Genomic DNA, 21,657 nt, shown 5'->3' with positions numbered 1-21,657 from the left:
TATATATTTATGTTATTGTATATATTGACGTTATTGTATATATTGACGTTATTGTATATATTTACGGTTTGGTATATATTGACGTTATTGTATATATTGACGTTATTGTATATATTGACGTTATTGTATATATTGACGTTATTGTATATATTAATGTTAATATATATATTGACGTTATTGTATATATTTACGTTATTGTATATATTTACGTTATTGTATATATTTACGTTATTGTATATATTGACGTTATTGTATATATTGACGTTATTGTATATATTGACGTTATTGTATATATTGACGTTATTGTATATATTGACGTTATTGTATATATTAATGTTATTGTATATATTGACGTTATTGTATATATTGACGTTATTGTATATATTAACGTTATTGTATATATTGACGTTATTGTATATATTGACGTTATTGTATATATTGACGTTATTGTATATATTTACGTTATTGTATATATTGACGTTATTGTATATATTGACGTTATTGTATATATTGACGTTATTGTATATATTGACGTTATTGTATATATTGACGTTATTGTATATATTGACGTTATTGTATATATTGACGTTATTGTATATATTGACGTTATTGTATATATTGACGTTATTGTATATATTGACGTTATTGTATATATTGACGTTATTGTATATATTTACGTTATTGTATATATTGACGTTATTGTATATATTGACGTTATTGTATATATTGACGTTATTGTATATATTGACGTTATTGTATATATTGACGTTATTGTATATATTGACGTTATTGTATATATTTACGTTATTGTATATATTGACGTTATTGTATATATTGACGTAATTATATATATTTACGTTATTGTATATATTGACGTTATTGTATATATTGACGTAATTATATATATTTACGTTATTGTATATATTAACGTTATTGTATATATTGACGTAATTATATATATTTACGTTATTGTATATATTGACGTTATTGTATATATTTACGTTATTGTATATATTGACGTTATTGTATAAATTGACGTAATTGTATATATTGACGTTATTGTATATATTGACCTTATTGTATATATTGACGTTATTTTATATATTGACGTTATTGTATATATTGACGTTATGGTATATATTGATGTTATTGCATATATTGACGTTACGGTATATATTACGTTATTGTATATATTTACGTTATACTATATATTGACGTTATTGTATATATTTACGTTATACTATATATTGACGTTATTGTATAAATTGACGTAATTGTATATATTGACGTTATTGTATATATTGACGTTATTGTATATATTGACGTTATTGTATATATTGACGTAATTATATATATTGACGTTATGGTATATATTGACGTTAATGTATATATTGACGTTATGGTATATATTGACGTTATTGTATATATTGACGTTATTGTATATATTGACGTTATTGTATATATTGACGTTATTGTATATATTGACGTTATTGTATATATTGACGTTATTGTATATATTGATGTTATTGTATATATTGACGTTATTGTATATATTGACGTTATTTTACATATTGACGTTATTGTATATATTGACGTTATTGTATATATTGAAGTTATTGTATATATTGACGTTATTGTATATATTGACGTTATTGTATATATTGACGTTATTGTATATATTGAAGTAATTGTATATATTGACGTTATTGTATATATTAACGTTATTGTATATATTGACGTTATTGTATATATTAACGTTATTGTATATATTGACGTTATTGTAAATATTGCCGTTAGTATATATTGACATTATTGTATATATGTACGTTATTGTATATATTGACGTTACGGTATATATTGACGTTATTTTATATATTTACGTTATTGTATATATTTACGTTATTGTATATATGTACGTTATTGTATATATTGACGTTATTGTATATATTTACGTTATTGTATATATTGACGTTATTGTATATATTGACGTTATTGTATAAATTGACGTTATTTTATATATTTACGTTATTGTATATATTGACGTTATTGTATATATTTACGTTATTGTATATATGTACGTTATTGTATATATTGACGTCATTGTATATATTTACGTTATTGTATATATTGACGTTATTGTATATATTGACGTTATTCTATAAATTGACGTTATTGTATATATTGACGTTATTGTATATATTGACGTTATTGTATATATTGACGTTATGGTATATATTGATGTTATTGCATATATTGACGTTACGGTATATATTTACGTTATTGTATATATTTACGTTATTGTATATATTGACGTTATTGTATATATTGACGTTATTGTATATATTAACGTTATTATATATTTATACTATTTTATATATTTACGTTATTGTAGATATTGACGTTATTGTATATATTGACGTTATTGTATATATTGACGTTATTGTATATATATTGATGATATACATTGGTCATATCCTTTGTAGCCCTTGGTCCGTTATGTTACGAGTGTGACCATATGCCCCATCAAAGGGACTGTGGGAAGATCGTGCGATGTGGGAGTCACGAGGTAGGCAGACCTTATAGTCATTCACTCCATCGGTTACTTGCAATTTCGGTCTCTGCACAATGCAATAATACTCATCCAAAGAACTTTTGTTTTTTTCGGACATTGCTCATTAGCTCCTATTAAACTATTTATAAAACCATTTTATGTTTTATACTATATTATTATGTAAATATTGCATGAAATGTGAGATACTACATGTATTATATTGTATTGTGAGAAATTACAGTATATTATTAAACACTTTTTTGTAGAGTTGCTATGGATTGAAATATGTGACATCCGATTCACACGTCTTCTTTAGATCTGGCTGTAAAGATACATCGGTGAGTACAGAATACTACTCTGTGATGGTCGTGGGAGGGTCCAATAAAAGGCCGATTATACCACTCCATAACGGTCGTGAGAGGTGGCCAATATAAGGCCGATTATACCACTCCATAACGGTCGTGAGAGGTGGCCAATATAAGGCCGATTATACCACTCCATAACGGTCGTGAGAGTCGGCCGATATAAGGACGATTATACCGCTCCATAACGGTCGTGAGAGGTGGCCAATATAAGGCCGATTATACCACTCCATGATGGTCGTGAGAGGCGGCCAATATAAGGCCGATTATACCACTCAATGATGGTCGTGAGAGGTGGCCAATATAAGGCCGATTATACCACTCCATAACGGTCGTGAGAGGTGGCCAATATAAGGCCGATTATACCACTCAATGATTGTCGTGAGAGGTGGCCAATATAAGGCCGATTATACCACTCCATAACGGTCGTGAGAGGTGGCCAATATAAGGCCGATTATACCACTCAATGATGGTCGTGAGAGGCGGCCAATATAAGGCCGATTATACCACTCAATGATGGTCGTGAGAGGTGGCCAATATAAGGACGATTATAACACTCCATAACGGTCGTGAGAGTCGGCCAATATAAGGCCGATTATACCACTCCATAACGGTCGTGAGAGGTGGCCAATATAAGGCCGATTATACCACTCCATGACGGTCGTGGGAGTTGGCCAAAATAAGGCCGATTATACCACTCCATGACGGTCGTGAGAGTCGGCCAATATAAGGACGATTATACCACTCCATGATGGTCGTTGGAGGTGGCCAATATAAGGCCGATTTTACCACTCCATAACGGTCGTGAGAGTCGGCCAATATAAGGCCAATTATAACACTCCATAACGGTCGTGAGAGTTGGCCAATATAAGGCCGATTATACCACTCCATGATGGTCGTGAAAGTCGGCCAATATAAGGCCGATTATACCACCCCATAACGGTCGTGGGAGTTGGCCAATATAAGGCCGATTATACCACTCCATGATGGTCGTGAGAGGTGGCCAATATAAGGCCGATTATACCACCCCATAACGGTCGTGGGAGTTGGCCAATATAAGGCCGATTATACCACTCAATGATGGTCGTGAGAGTCGGCCAATATAAGGACGATTATACCACTCAATGATGGTCGTGAGAGGTGGCCAATATAAGGCCGATTATACCACTCAATGATGGTCGTGAGAGGTGGCCAATATAAGGCCGATTATACCACTCCATAACGGTCGTGAGAGGTGGCCAATATAAGGCCGATTATACCACCCCATAACGGTCGTGGGAGTTGGCCAATATAAGGCCGATTATACCACTCCATGATGGTCGTGAGAGGTGGCCTATATAAGGCCGATTATACCACTCCAAGATGGTCGTGGTAGTCGGCCAATATAAGGCCGATTATACCACTCCATGATGGTCGTGAGAGTCGGCCAATATAAGGCCGATTATACCACTCCATAACGGTCGTGAGAGGTGGCCAATATAAGGCCGATTATACCACTCCATGATAGTCGTGAGAGGTGGCCAATATAAGGCCGATTATACCACTCCATGACGGTCGTGAGAGTTGGCCAATATAAGGCCGATTATACCACTCCATGACGGTCGTGAGAGGCGGCCAATATAAGGCCGATTATACCACTCCATGATGGTCGTGAGAGTCGGCCAATATAAGGCCGATTATACCACTCCATGATGGTCGTGAGAGGCGGCCAATATAAGGCCGATTATACCACTCCATAACGGTCGTGAGAGGTGGCCAATATAAGGCCGATTATACCACTCCATGATGGTCGTGAGAGGTGGCCAATATAAGGCCGATTATACCACTCCATGACGGTCGTGAGAGGCGGCCAATATAAGGCCGATTATACCACTCCATGATGGTCGTGAGAGTCGGCCAATATAAGGCCGATTATACCACTCCATAACGGTCGTGAGAGGTGGCCAATATAAGGCCGATTATACCACTCCATGATGGTCGTGAGAGGCGGCCAATATAAGGCCGATTATACCACTCCATGACGGTCGTGAGAGGCGGCCAATATAAGGCCGATTATACCACACCATAACGGTCGTGAGAGGTGGCCAATATAAGGCCGATTATACCACTCCATAACGGTCGTGAGAGGTGGCCAATATAAGGCCGATTATACCACTCCATGATGGTCGTGAGAGGTGGCCAATATAAGGCCGATTATACCACTCCATAACGGTCGTGAGAGTCGGCCAATATAAGGCCGATTATACCACTCCATAACGGTCGTGAGAGGTGGCCAATATAAGGCCGATTATACCACTCCATGATGGTCGTGAGAGGCGGCCAATATAAGGCCGATTATACCACTCCATGACGGTCGTGAGAGGCGGCCAATATAAGGCCGATTATACCACTCCATGACGGTCGTGAGAGGTGGCCAATATAAGGCCGATTATACCACTCCATGATGGTCGTGAGAGGCGGCCAATATAAGGCCGATTATACCACTCCATGACGGTCGTGAGAGTCGGCCAATATAAGGCCGATTATACCACTCCATAACGGTCGTGAGAGGTGACCTATATAAGGCAAATTATACCACTCAATGATGGTCGTGAGAGGTGGCCAATATAAGGCCGATTATACCACTCCATAACGGTCGTGAGAGTCAGCCAATATAAGGCCAATTATACCACTCCATAACGGTCGTGAGAGGTGACCTATATAAGGCCGATTATACCACTCCATAACGGCCGTGAGAGGTGGCCAATATAAGGCCGATTATACCACTCCATGACGGTCGTGAGAGGTGACCTATATAAGGCCTATTATACCACTCCATAACGGTCGTGAGAGTCGGCCAATATAAGGCCAATTATACCACTCCATAACGGTCGTGAGAGTCGGTCAATATAAGGCCGATTATACAACTCCATAACGGTCGTGAGAGTCGGCCAATATAAGGCCGATTATACAACTCCATAACGGTCGTGAGAGGTGACCTATATAAGGCCTATTATACCACTCCATAACGGTCGTGAGAGTCGGCCAATATAAGGCCGATTATACAACTCCATAACGGTCGTGAGAGGTGACCTATATAAGGCCGATTATACCACTCCATAACGGTCGTGAGAGGTGACCTATATAAGGGCGATTATACCACTCCAAGATGGTCGTGGGAGGCGGCCAATATAAGGCCGATTATGCCACTCCTTAACGGTCGTGGGAGGTGGCCAATATAAGGCCGATTATACCACTCCATAACGGTCGTGGGAGTTGGCCAATATAAGGCCGATTATACCACTCCATAACGGCCGTGAGAGGTGGCCAATATAAGGCCGATTATACCACTCCATGACGGTCGTGAGAGGTGACCTATATAAGGCCTATTATACCACTCCATAACGGTCGTGAGAGTCGGCCAATATAAGGCCAATTATACCACTCCATAACGGTCGTGAGAGGTGACCTATATAAAGCCTATTATACCACTCCATAACGGTCGTGAGAGTCGGCCAATATAAGGCCAATTATACCACTCCATAACGGTCGTGAGAGTCGGTCAATATAAGGCCGATTATACAACTCCATAACGGTCGTGAGAGTCGGCCAATATAAGACCGATTATACCACTCAATGACGGTCGTGAGATGTGACCTATATAAGGCCGATTATACCACTCCATAACGGTCGTGGGAGTCGGCCAATATAAGGCCGATTATACCACTCCATGACGGTCGTGAGAGGTGACCTATATCAGGCCGATTATACCACTCCATAACGGTCGTGAGAGGTGGCCAATATAAGGCCGATTATACCACTCCATAACGGTCGTGAGAGGTGGCCTATATAAGGCCGATTATACCACTCCAAGATGGTCGTGGGAGGCGGCCAATATAAGGCCGATTATACCACTCCTTAACGGTCGTGGGAGGCGGCCAATATAAGGCCGATTATACCACTCCTTAACGGTCGTGGGAGGCGGCCAATATAAGGCCGATTATACCACTCCTTAACGGTCGTGAGAAGTGACCTATATCAGGCCGATTATACCACTCCATAACGGTCGTGAGAGGTGGCCTATATAAGGCCGATTATACCACTCCAAGATGGTCGTGGGAGGCGGCCAATATAAGGCCGATTATACCACTCCTTAACGGTCGTGGGAGGTGGCCAATATAAGGCCGATTATACCACTCCATAACGGCCGTGAGAGGTGGCCAATATAAGGCCGATTATACCACTCCATGACGGTCGTGAGAGGTGACCTATATAAGGCCGATTATACCACTCCATAACGGCCGTGAGAGGTGGCCAATATAAGGCCGATTATACCACTCCAAGATGGTCGTGAGAGTCGACCAATATAAGGCCGATTATACCACTCCACGATGGTCGTTGGAGGTGGCCAATATAAGGCCGATTATACCACTCCATGACGGTCGTGAGAGTCGGCCAATATAAGGCCAATTATACCACTCCATAACGGTCGTGAGAGTCGGCCAATATAAGGCCGATTATACCACTCCATGATGGTCGTTGGAGGTGGCCAATATAAGGCCGATTATACCACTCCAAGATGGTCGTGAGAGTCGGCCAATATAAGGCCGATTATACCACTCCATGATGGTCGTTGGAGGTGGCCAATATAAGGCCGATTATACCACTCCATGATGGTCGTTGGAGGTGGCCAATATAAGGCCGATTATACCACTCCATAAAGGTCGTGAGAGTCGGCCAATATAAGGCCGATTATACCACTCCTTTACGGTCGTGAGAGGTGGCCAATATAAGGTCGATTATACCACTCCATAACGGTCGTGAGAGGTGGCCAATATAAGGCCAATTATACCACTCCATAACGGTCGTGAGAGGTGGCCAATATAAGACCAATTATACCACTCCATAACGGTCGTGAGAGTCGGCCAATATAAGGCCGATTATACCACTCAATGATGGTCATTGGAGGTGGCCAATATAAGGCCGATTATACCACTCCATGATGGTCGTGGGAGGTGGCCAATATAAGGCCAATTATACCACTCCATGATGGTCGTTGGAGGTGGCCAATATAAGGCCGATTATACCACTCCATGATGGTCGTTGGAGGTGGCCAATATAAGGCCGATTATACCACTCCATAAAGGTCGTGAGAGTCGGCCAATATAAGGCCGATTATACCACTCCTTTACGGTCGTGAGAGGTGGCCAATATAAGGTCGATTATACCACTCCATAACGGTCGTGAGAGGTGGCCAATATAAGGCCAATTATACCACTCCATAACGGTCGTGAGAGGTGGCCAATATAAGACCAATTATACCACTCCATAACGGTCGTGAGAGTCGGCCAATATAAGGCCGATTATACCACTCAATGATGGTCATTGGAGGTGGCCAATATAAGGCCGATTATACCACTCCATGATGGTCGTGGGAGGTGGCCAATATAAGGCCAATTATACCACTCCATGATGGTCGTTGGAGGTGGCCAATATAAGGCTGATTATACCACTCCAAGATGGTCGTGGTAGTCGGCCAATATAAGGCCGATTATACCACTCCATAACGGTCGTGAGAGGTGGCCAATATAAGGCCAATTATACCACTCCATAACGGTCGTGAGAGTCGGCCAATATAAGGCCGATTATACCACTCAATGATGGTCATTGGAGGTGGCCAATATAAGGCCGATTATACCACTCCATGATGGTCGTGGGAGGTGGCCAATATAAGGCCGATTATACCACTCCATAACTGTCGTGAGAGGTGGCCAATATAAGGCCGATTATACCGCTCCATGATGGTCGTGGGAGGTGGCCAATATAAGGCCGATTATACCACTCAATGATGGTCATTGGAGGTGGCCAATATAAGGCCGATTATACCACTCAATGATGGTCATTGGAGGTGGCCAATATAAGGCCAATTATACCACTCAATGATGGTCATTGGAGGTGGCCAATATAAGGCCGATTATACCACTCAATGATGGTCATTGGAGGTGGCCAATATAAGGCCGATTATACCACTCCGTGATGGTCGTGGTAGTCGGCCAATATAAGGCCAATTATACCACTCCATAACGGTCGTGAGAGTCGGCCAATATAAGGCCAATTATACCACTCCATAATGGTCGTGGGAGGTGGCCAATATAAGGCCAATTATACCACTCCATAACGGTCGTGAGAGTCGGCCAATATAAGGCCGATTATACCACTCAATGATGGTCATTGGAGGTTGCCAATATAAGGCCGATTATACCACTCCAAGATGGTCGTGGGAGGCGGCCAATATAAGGCCGATTATACCACTCCATAACGGTCGTGGGAGGTGGCCAATATAAGGCCGATTATACCACTCCATAACGGCCGTGAGAGGTGGCCAATATAAGGCCGATTATACCACTCCATGACGGTCGTGAGAGGTGACCTATATAAGGCCGATTATACCACTCCATAACGGCCGTGAGAGGTGGCCAATATAAGGCCGATTATACCACTCCAAGATGGTCGTGAGAGTCGACCAATATAAGGCCGATTATACCACTCCACGATGGTCGTTGGAGGTGGCCAATATAAGGCCGATTATACCACTCCATGACGGTCGTGAGAGTCGGCCAATATAAGGCCAATTATACCACTCCATAACGGTCGTGAGAGTCGGCCAATATAAGGCCGATTATACCACTCCATAACGGTCGTGAGAGGCGGCCAATATAAGGCCGATTATACCACTCCATAACGGTCGTGAGAGTCGGCCAATATAAGGCCAATTATACCACTCCATAACGGTCGTGAGAGGCGGCCAATATAAGGCCGATTATACCACTCCATGATGGTCGTTGGAGGTGGCCAATATAAGGCCGATTATACCACTCCATAACGGCCGTGAGAGGTGGGCAATATAAGGCCGATTATACCACTCCATGATGGTCGTTGGAGGTGGCCAATATAAGGCCGATTATACCACTCCATGATGGTCGTTGGAGGTGGCCAATATAAGGCCGATTATACCACTCCATAAAGGTCGTGAGAGTCGGCCAATATAAGGCCGATTATACCACTCCTTTACGGTCGTGAGAGGTGGCCAATATAAGGCCGATTATACCACTCCATAACGGTCGTGAGAGGTGGCCAATATAAGGCCAATTATACCACTCCATAACGGTCGTGAGAGGTGGCCAATATAAGGCCAATTATACCACTCCATAACGGTCGTGAGAGTCGGCCAATATAAGGCCAATTATACCACTCCATGATGGTCGTTGGAGGTGGCCAATATAAGGCTGATTATACCACTCCAAGATGGTCGTGGTAGTCGGCCAATATAAGGCCGATTATACCACTCCATAACGGTCGTGAGAGGTGGCCAATATAAGGCCGATTATACCACTCCATAACGGTCGTGAGAGTCGGCCAATATAAGGCCGATTATACCACTCAATGATGGTCATTGGAGGTGGCCAATATAAGGCCGATTATACCACTCCATGATGGTCGTGGGAGGTGGCCAATATAAGGCCGATTATACCACTCCATAACGGTCGTGAGAGGTGGCCAATATAAGGCCGATTATACCGCTCCATGATGGTCGTGGGAGGTGGCCAATATAAGGCCGATTATACCACTCAATGATGGTCATTGGAGGTGGCCAATATAAGGCCGATTATACCACTCAATGATGGTCATTGGAGGTGGCCAATATAAGGCCAATTATACCACTCAATGATGGTCATTGGAGGTGGCCAATATAAGGCCGATTATACCACTCAATGATGGTCATTGGAGGTGGCCAATATAAGGCCAATTATACCCACTCCGTGATGGTCGTGGTAGTCGGCCAATATAAGGCCAATTATACCACTCCATAACGGTCGTGAGAGGTGGCCAATATAAGGCCGATTATACCACTCCATAACGGTCGTGAGAGTCGGCCAATATAAGGCCAATTATACCACTCCATGATGGTCGTGGGAGGTGGCCAATATAAGGCCAATTATACCACTCCATAACGGTCGTGAGAGTCGGCCAATATAAGGCCGATTATACCACTCAATGATGGTCATTGGAGGTGGCCAATATAAGGCCGATTATACCACTCCATGATGGTCGTGGTAGTCGGCCAATATAAGGCCGATTATACCACTCCATAACGGCCGTGAGAGGCGGCCAATATAAGGCCGATTATACCACTCCATAACGGTCGTGAAAGGTGGCCAATATAAGGCCGATTATACCACTCCTTTACGGTCGTGAGAGGTGGCCAATATAAGGTCGATTATACCACTCCATAACGGTCGTGAGAGGTGGCCAATATAAGGCCAATTATACCACTCCATAACGGTCGTGAGAGGTGGCCAATATAAGACCAATTATACCACTCCATAACGGTCGTGAGAGTCGGCCAATATAAGGCCGATTATACCACTCAATGATGGTCATTGGAGGTGGCCAATATAAGGCCGATTATACCACTCCATGATGGTCGTGGGAGGTGGCCAATATAAGGCCAATTATACCACTCCATGATGGTCGTTGGAGGTGGCCAATATAAGGCTGATTATACCACTCCAAGATGGTCGTGGTAGTCGGCCAATATAAGGCCGATTATACCACTCCATAACGGTCGTGAGAGGTGGCCAATATAAGGCCAATTATACCACTCCATAACGGTCGTGAGAGTCGGCCAATATAAGGCCGATTATACCACTCAATGATGGTCATTGGAGGTGGCCAATATAAGGCCGATTATACCACTCCATGATGGTCGTGGGAGGTGGCCAATATAAGGCCGATTATACCACTCCATAACTGTCGTGAGAGGTGGCCAATATAAGGCCGATTATACCGCTCCATGATGGTCGTGGGAGGTGGCCAATATAAGGCCGATTATACCACTCAATGATGGTCATTGGAGGTGGCCAATATAAGGCCGATTATACCACTCAATGATGGTCATTGGAGGTGGCCAATATAAGGCCAATTATACCACTCAATGATGGTCATTGGAGGTGGCCAATATAAGGCCGATTATACCACTCAATGATGGTCATTGGAGGTGGCCAATATAAGGCCGATTATACCACTCCGTGATGGTCGTGGTAGTCGGCCAATATAAGGCCAATTATACCACTCCATAACGGTCGTGAGAGTCGGCCAATATAAGGCCAATTATACCACTCCATAATGGTCGTGGGAGGTGGCCAATATAAGGCCAATTATACCACTCCATAACGGTCGTGAGAGTCGGCCAATATAAGGCCGATTATACCACTCAATGATGGTCATTGGAGGTTGCCAATATAAGGCCGATTATACCACTCCAAGATGGTCGTGGGAGGCGGCCAATATAAGGCCGATTATACCACTCCTTAACGGTCGTGGGAGGTGGCCAATATAAGGCCGATTATACCACTCCATAACGGCCGTGAGAGGTGGCCAATATAAGGCCGATTATACCACTCCATGACGGTCGTGAGAGGTGACCTATATAAGGCCGATTATACCACTCCATAACGGCCGTGAGAGGTGGCCAATATAAGGCCGATTATACCACTCCAAGATGGTCGTGAGAGTCGACCAATATAAGGCCGATTATACCACTCCACGATGGTCGTTGGAGGTGGCCAATATAAGGCCGATTATACCACTCCATGACGGTCGTGAGAGTCGGCCAATATAAGGCCAATTATACCACTCCATAACGGTCGTGAGAGTCGGCCAATATAAGGCCGATTATACCACTCCATGATGGTCGTTGGAGGTGGCCAATATAAGGCCGATTATACCACTCCATAACGGCCGTGAGAGGTGGCCAATATAAGGCCGATTATACCACTCCATGATGGTCGTTGGAGGTGGCCAATATAAGGCCGATTATACCACTCCATGATGGTCGTTGGAGGTGGCCAATATAAGGCCGATTATACCACTCCATAAAGGTCGTGAGAGTCGGCCAATATAAGGCCGATTATACCACTCCTTTACGGTCGTGAGAGGTGGCCAATATAAGGCCGATTATACCACTCCATAACGGTCGTGAGAGGTGGCCAATATAAGGCCGATTATACCACTCCATAACGGTCGTGAGAGGTGGCCAATATAAGGCCAATTATACCACTCCATAACGGTCGTGAGAGTCGGCCAATATAAGGCCAATTATACCACTCCATGATGGTCGTTGGAGGTGGCCAATATAAGGCTGATTATACCACTCCAAGATGGTCGTGGTAGTCGGCCAATATAAGGCCGATTATACCACTCCATAACGGTCGTGAGAGGTGGCCAATATAAGGCCAATTATACCACTCCATAACGGTCGTGAGAGTCGGCCAATATAAGGCCGATTATACCACTCAATGATGGTCATTGGAGGTGGCCAATATAAGGCCGATTATACCACTCCATGATGGTCGTGGGAGGTGGCCAATATAAGGCCGATTATACCACTCCATAACTGTAGTGAGAGGTGGCCAATATAAGGCCGATTATACCGCTCCATGATGGTCGTGGGAGGTGGCCAATATAAGGCCGATTATACCACTCAATGATGGTCATTGGAGGTGGCCAATATAAGGCCGATTATACCACTCAATGATGGTCATTGGAGGTGGCCAATATAAGGCCAATTATACCACTCAATGATGGTCATTGGAGGTGGCCAATATAAGGCCGATTATACCACTCAATGATGGTCATTGGAGGTGGCCAATATAAGGCCAATTATACCCACTCCGTGATGGTCGTGGTAGTCGGCCAATATAAGGCCAATTATACCACTCCATAACGGTCGTGAGAGGTGGCCAATATAAGGCCGATTATACCACTCCATAACGGTCGTGAGAGTCGGCCAATATAAGGCCAATTATACCACTCCATGATGGTCGTGGGAGGTGGCCAATATAAGGCCAATTATACCACTCCATAACGGTCGTGAGAGTCGGCCAATATAAGGCCGATTATACCACTCAATGATGGTCATTGGAGGTGGCCAATATAAGGCCGATTATACCACTCCATGATGGTCGTGGTAGTCGGCCAATATAAGGCCGATTATACCACTCCATAACGGCCGTGAGAGGCGGCCAATATAAGGCCGATTATACCACTCCATAACGGTCGTGAAAGGTGGCCAATATAAGGCCGATTATACCACTCCAAGATGGTCATTGGAGGTGGCCAATATAAGGCCGATTATACCACTCCATAACGGTCGTGAGAGGTGACCCATATAAGGCCGATTATACCACTCCATAACGGTCGTGGGAGGACGTCATATAAAACAAACGTCTCGAGGTTAACATACTTCACATTTTCCGTCAAGTCCCAAGCTGCAAGGTTTCCAATGTTATCGAACTAAATTTTTCCATTTAACACAGAACACAGCCTTATTCTCTTGGTACATTTTCAATGGTCTTCATGCAAATAGTTATATTTTTTATTCCTGTTTTTCCCTCACTATATCGGTTTTGATTTCGAATTACCCTTTCGTTATTATGTCGTAATTGTTTTTACAGACCTGTGGCGTAGGAAAACGTGATGATCGAACGCTTTGTAGTTCGTGTTGTAGCAAAGATTTCTGTAACATACAGACATGTGATCAACCTGTCAGTAAGTAACGCATGGAATTTTCTTTTCTTTTTAAGGATTCAAGTAGTATCGAATGTCATTATGCATGTAGACATCCTCGATACGCAAAGGATTACGTTCACATTCGTTCTCTTTGACCCTTGACCCTTGACCCTTTTGTCACTGTGGTGGACTTCAGACTTCCGGGGTCGTCATACCGTTACATTGACTGGCTTTGGCTTTAGTTGTCACTCCTCTGTGAGCTAAAATAGACCAGCTTAATAATCATTCAGTTTTTATTTTCCTGGCATCAATCAAATATGTAGTTGTGGGCTTTCGATTTTTGTCATGGGATATTCCAAGGGAAACAGAGAAAGAAACTGGAGGTTATAGTTAACACTCTACTCTTCAAACGTCATATAACATAATAATTTTATTGCTAAACAAAAGTATCGATATTGACAAGATTGGAAATAGTTTACTTTCAAACCAGTTCAATGTACAATTGCAGTGACTACTTCCTTTAACAGTAGAATTTCCTCTGAATTTTCTGCACTAAAACTCACCACTGACGGAAAAAGCCTACAGTTAATTTTTCTGTGTATTTATTTCAGCACTTAAACACAGATGTCTGGCCTGTGACTATGTGATAAAACCAACAGACTGTGACCTATCGAAACAGTGTGATGATGACGAGGTAAACAAACATGTTTAAATATCCATAACACATCGTATACTCTATATAGACTGAATTGGCCCACTTTCAATTTAAGTGTTTTAGCAAATTTTATGACAAATTAACGTATCCACAATATTATTATTTAGAAATGGTATAGAGAAAGTTTCATTAGCGCATGCGCAACGTATCTAGCCGAAAAGCGCTAAAATATGGTGACCGCTAAATTGTCAGTTTACATTAATTAGGGGACGTCACAATATCAATTGCATATACTGTTGCAAAGTATGCATGAAAGCAGTGTTAAGATATATTGTTTATTATAATATATCATAAAATATGTAAAGTTGTTACAAATGACAGAAGCAAACGTTATTGAACATCTGTTTTATGATTTTTGGCAAATAATATGATAGAGCCACAATTTTCTGTATCAATATCAAATTTATTGTATTTAGTTTTTCGGATTTTCTTCTATCATCGAAAATTCGAAATATTTGAAAGGTCGAATTTCTTGAAAATTACATTTTAATGTAAATGAAGCATGTATTTAAAACTTTGATATATATATACATAAGATATTGAAAGAATTCCCGTTGAAAATATATGTAATATATAATGCACAACCATGACAGAATATTGGTAAAAAATGCAAAGTATATAGCGGAAGTGCCGCAATGCGTTTCAACGCCGCGAATAGAAAGTACCGTTTTGATTGGTCTAACATAGAAATTACTAGCGATGATGTAATATTTTTATCAAGATGATGATTTCTTACATTTGTATAAATGTTATACAAATCTGCATCATTCATCTTTTCGTCCGACAAGAAATCGACAGTGATAGCAGCGGGCAAATTATTTTAACTCCAGTAGTCCGAAAACAATGGCTAAGATAGACAATACGTATCTTACTTTCATGTTACATTTTTTTCAGATTTGCTATACAGAAGAGGTATACAACGTAAACTCGGAAAAACGATTTCGTCTCGGATGTGCGAGAACCTCAGTAAGAATATTCGCTTTACTCGATATGCAACGTTTTTCACGTGAATCATATTAAATGTCATCACTTACAGATATTATATGTGTTATATATATGAATCAGTATGTAGTACAATGTATTCCAACCAATTATAATAATACGTGTGCTATTATACATCAGAGTTGCAGATCGCCGCCACCCGTCCTTGTTGGAAAGCGCGGCGACATCTCCCAGCGACAGACCAACTCACTACCACTAACAACCTCTTACTGTTCCAAGTGCTGCTCGGGCGAGAACTGCAACAGACAATTGTGTAATGGAAGTAAGTTAAACGTTAACAAAAATATCAAGTAAAATAACCAATAAGCAAACACAAGATCAATACTGAAAACGTAAGTAAAGTATCAGAAAAACTAAAATTTAATATTCATATTTGCTATATATTATGCAGTACATTAATTTACTAATACAAATGAATTAAACGGGTTCGGAAGCAATTGACATTTTTCTTTTATGCGTTTAGGCATATTAAGGTGATGGTTTTGTTGAAATAACACTAGATATGAGATTTTACGAAAGAGCCTTAGAAGCTTTTTCTGAGAGCCTTGGCGGGTGAAGTTAAAGAAAATGAAAACAAATTAATGAATAAATCCGAAACGAGCTTTATAACATATTTTAAAGTAAAAATATTGAGAACATTATCAAATGGATGCAGTGGTTTTTTGCCGCCATAATTTAATTCATAGTCATGTCATGTCATCACAAAAGATGTCGGACTGGCATAACCATTTAGTGACATACATTTAAAAACATTACATTGGCAACTTCACCGGATACCACGCCGTTTATGTAATAAAATTGCATGTGTATAACGTCTTTGTAGAATGTACATGATTTCCAGATCTAAGATTAACCTTACATTTAAATATGTCCCAGATCTAAGATTAACCTCACCTATAAATATGTCCCAAATCTAAGATTAACTTTACCTATCAATATGTCCCAGATCACAGATTAAACTTACCTATAAATATGTCCCAGATCTAAGATTAACCTTACCTGTAAATATGTCCCAGATCTAAGACTAACCTTACCTAGTCCCAGATCTAAGATTAACCTTACCTATAAATATGTCCCAGATCTAAGATTAACCTTACCTATAAATATGTCCCAGATCTAAGATTAACCTTACCTATAAATATGTCCCAGATCTCAGATTAACCTTACCTATAAATATGTCCCGGATCTAAGATTAACCTTACCTATAAATATGTCCCGGATCTAAGATTAACCTTACCTATAAATATGTCCCAGATCTAAGATTAACCTTACCTATAAATATGTCCCAGATCTAAGATTAACCTTACCTATAAATATGTCCCAGATCTAAGATTAACTTTACCTATAAATATGTCCCAGATCTAAGATTAACCTTACCTATAAATATGTCCCAGATCTAAGATTAACCTTACCTATAAAAATGTCCCGTTTGTCTTACAGCTGACACCGGTACCGACCTCCTGATTCCTCCTGCCCTACTTGTGTGTTTTGACTACGACGAGGTAGCCTGCCGACAACTCATCGCTAACGACCCTGCTCCGTGTTTTGACAAAAAGATTAAGAATATGTTGTGTCCCCGAACGTGCGGGACATGCAGTATGTACATTTCTTACATTTAGTAGACAATACTTTTACCCGGTTACTGGGAAATGAAATAAATACAAACGGTTATAAATAAACAACATACACGTTATCTAATAAATTGTCAATTGTTCATTAATTTACATACTTGCTCTTTGTAATTGGCATTAAGAAAGACTTTTTTAACATAATATCCCATTTTTTGGTCAAAAAGATTGAAATTAATACTTAAAACAATATCGTGTTGTTCTAAGCATTTCGATGTCACGACTTTCATTCTGAATTTACACACATTTGGTCCCAAGCATCACTGACGAGCCCTTTAAAGGACGGAATAGCTATATAATGCAGTTTTATTTCATCATAATTTACTTTATCTTTTGTTAAATCTATATTTAAATTCACCTTTTACACGTGTGTGCCTGTCAGAATGTGCATCCTACTGATGACGTGTTGTTTCAGCTGGGGGTGGTCCAGGCATCGTTGTGGGGTCTACAGGTAAGTAGATAATGTCACTGTATTGTGTGGGGTCTACAGGTAGATACTGTAACTGTATTGTGTGGGGTCTACAGGTAGATAATGTAACTGTATTGTGTGGGGTCTACAGGTAGATAATATAACTGTATTGTGTGGGGTTTACAGGTAGATACTGTAACTGTATTGTGTGGGGTCTACAGGTAGATACTGTAACTGTATTGTGTGGGGTCTACAGGTAGATAATGTAACTGTATTGTGTGGGGTCGACAGGTAGATCATGTAACTGTATTGTGTGGGGTCTACAGGTAGATAATGTAACTGTATTGTGTGGGGTCTACAGGTAGATACTGTAACTGTATTGTGTGGGGTCTACAGGTAGATACTGTAACTGTATTGTGTGGGGTCTACAGGTAGATAATGTCACTGTATTGTGTGGGGTCTACAGGTAGATACTGTAACTGTATTGTGTGGGGTCTACAGGTAGATACTGTAACTGTATTGTGTGGGGTCTACAGGTAGATAATGTTACTGTATTGTGTGGGGTCTACAGGTAGATAATGTCACGGTATTGTGTGGGGTAGATACTGTAACTGTATTGTGTGGGGTCTACAGGTATATAATGTAACTGTATTGTGTTGGGTCTACAGGTAGATACTGTAACTGTATTGTGTGGGGTCTACAGGTAGATACTGTAACTGTATTGTGTGGGGTCTACAGGTAGATACTGTAACTGTATTGTTTGGGGTCTACAGGTAGATAATGTCACTGTATTGTGTGGGGTCTACAGGTAGATAATGTCACTGTATTGTGTGGGGACTACAGGTAGATACTGTAACTGTATTGTGTGGGGTATACAGGTAGATAATGTCACTGTATTGTGTGGGGTCTACAGGTCGATAATGTAACTGTATTGTGTGGGGTCTACAGGTAGATAATGTAACTGTATTGTGTGGGGTATACAGGTAGATAATGTAACTGTATTGTGTGGGGTCTACAGGTAGATAATGTAACTGTATTGTGTGGGGTCTACAGGTAGATAATGTCACTGTATTGTGTGGGGTCTACAGGTAGATAATATAACTGTATTGTGTGGGGTCTACAGGTAGATAATGTAACTGTATTGTGTGGGGTCTACAGGTAGATAATATAACTGTATTATGTGGGGTCTACAGGTAGATAATGTAACTGTATTGTGTGGGGTCTACAGGTAGATAATGTCACTGTATTGTGTGGGGTCTACAGGTAGATAATATAACTGTATTGTGTGGGGTGTACAGGTAGATAATATAACTGTATTGTGTGGGGTGTACAGGTAGATAATGTAACTGTATTGTGTGGGGTATACAGGTAGATAATGTCACTGTATTGTGTGGGGTCTACAGGTAGATAATGTAACTGTATTGTGTGGGGTCTACAGGTAGGAAGATAATGTAACTGTATTGTGTGGGGTCTACAGGTAGATAATATAACTGTATTGTGTGGGGTCTACAGGTAGATACTGTCACTGTATTGTGTGGGGTCTACAGGTAGATAATGTAACTGTATTGTGTGGGGTCTACAGGTAGATAATGTCACTGTATTGTGTGGGGTCTACAGGTAGATAATGTAACTGTATTGTGTGGGGTCTACAGGTAGGAAGATAATGTAACTGTATTGTGTGGGGTCTACAGGTAGATACTGTAACTGTATTGTGTGGGGTCTACAGGTAGATAATGTTACTGTATTGTGTTTAGAGTTATAATTATTATCTCCTTATTATGTAATGTGATAAAATACACTGATGTCCTGCTAGTCAAACGATACAATAGTGACATAAACACTTACTGAAGTAATTATATCTCTATAAATATATTAGTTAATAATCTCTAGCACGATACATGTTTCTAATGACACAATTATGAGCATTCATATTTAGATCGTCACAAAATGTGACGTTAGGTCACTTTGAAATCATACATTGAGTTTTTTTTATCTGTTTCCCCTTTGTAAACAGATTTTTTGATGTAAAATGATAGCTTGGTGTATGTTTCAGCAACACCGGGACAAGTACCAGGGAAGACTCCGAGCCCGGGTAAGTAGAAGGGATAAACCAACCAGTTGTTTTTTCCATAGACTTCAGTGTTAATGTTTGGAGTATATTATTAAAATTCTAAAATTCAATTTGGAAATTATTATCTATCACAAAACTTTAGGGTCTCATATAACACTTACTAAAAAACTATCTTTTCCAAGGTAGCCATTTTGAAATTGGGTGAATTCCGTAGTAAAAATTCTAAGAAATCTGAAATGTTCACCTGTTAATAATTATGATCTGAACTTTTGAAAAAAAAAATGAATAAGTAAATAAGTAAATCTGTCTTACCAAATTTATATCAGCATAACCTTTGAGCATGTACCTTTCGGGCTACATATATATTTTGGAATTTCAACATATACTGGCCAATCGGTGGCTGCCAAATATTTTATCCCCTGATCGACTTTGTATACACAGGAGAAAGTTTCAAAAGTCTATTTTTCGATTGGTTGGTTGTTCCCTTGTAACTTACTATACAAGATCATACTGGTCCCTTGTTACCTGGTAGAAATGAGGAGGCGTTCCGTTTCGCCGAACGTGCATGGCTAAATTTGGCTGAAAGAACTGAAAAAACTGAACCCCCGAGCCTTCATCCGGTCCCGCGTATACAATTATACGTATGTGCGGCTAAGTATTAGTAAAAGGTTTATACTCCCACAAATTGCTTGAAAATTGTTTATTAACATACAACGGTGGAGTGTAAATGTTAGGAAGCATTTCAGGAAAATAAAAGCGATCAAAAGCTAAATGGCAATAGATATTTAACAGTGTCTTCAGTAATAACAAATTTATTTCACGAGTGTCACTAATATTTTGATATCTTTCACGAGTGCTTATCAAAATATAAGCCACATGAGTGAAACATATTTGGTATTACTGAAGATACTGTTTGATATTCTGTTTATTTCATTTTATAGCAAAATAAATTAATCTCCCCCAGAATTCAGTTCGGTCCACTGTCAACAGCTCACAAATGTATGCCAAATCGTGACGTTATGTATTCTATCTTCCATTATGACGTCATATAATATGACAGAGAGCTATATGCAAATTTTAATTTTCCCTATTGTCGTTTGTAAGCAGTGCCGTGATTGGTCAGTTTAAAGTAGTATTAGATGCTGTGTTTATTTCGTTGAATTGTCCTGTCGCAAACACATTGTTATGGCATCTCTACGAATCTATAATACAGGCGTTGACGCTATGGTAATATTTCACAGTGAAATGTGATCGTATAAATACGTTTTCCTACTTCATCAGTTTCGACGGTAAAGCCAGGTAAATATTTAGTTTTTTTTTTTTTTTTCTTCTTTCCGAGCTAGGTTGGTGTGTTGATGAAGATGTGTTT

At 40.5% G+C, this 21,657-nt stretch overlaps 1 protein-coding gene across 3 annotated transcripts in view; it reads left to right on the top strand.

Moving 5' to 3' along the window:
• The window catches only part of LOC117315645, a 36,301-nt gene that overhangs the window by 5,432 nt on the left and 9,212 nt on the right, over nucleotides 1–21,657 (top strand). For 2 of the 3 annotated variants that reach the window (XM_033869931.1, XM_033869929.1), the window contains exons 3-12: nucleotides 2,484–2,566; nucleotides 2,818–2,889; nucleotides 14,409–14,502; nucleotides 15,075–15,157; nucleotides 16,073–16,144; nucleotides 16,301–16,442; nucleotides 17,621–17,776; nucleotides 18,224–18,259; nucleotides 20,271–20,309; nucleotides 21,570–21,587. In XM_033869931.1, coding sequence (XP_033725822.1) covers nucleotides 2,484–2,566; nucleotides 2,818–2,889; nucleotides 14,409–14,502; nucleotides 15,075–15,157; nucleotides 16,073–16,144; nucleotides 16,301–16,442; nucleotides 17,621–17,776; nucleotides 18,224–18,259; nucleotides 20,271–20,309; nucleotides 21,570–21,587 — 795 coding nt within the window. The remainder of the gene's footprint in view (nucleotides 1–2,483; nucleotides 2,567–2,817; nucleotides 2,890–14,408; nucleotides 14,503–15,074; nucleotides 15,158–16,072; nucleotides 16,145–16,300; nucleotides 16,443–17,620; nucleotides 17,777–18,223; nucleotides 18,260–20,270; nucleotides 20,310–21,569; nucleotides 21,588–21,657) is intronic. The other variant, XM_033869930.1, reaches the window with a different exon arrangement.

Source organism: Pecten maximus, chromosome 17 (assembly GCF_902652985.1).
Source record: "Pecten maximus chromosome 17, xPecMax1.1, whole genome shotgun sequence".
Lineage (NCBI taxonomy): Eukaryota > Metazoa > Mollusca > Bivalvia > Pectinida > Pectinidae > Pecten > Pecten maximus.
The sequence above is the reverse complement of the archived record's forward strand: the minus strand, read 5'-3'. Positions and strand labels throughout refer to the sequence as shown.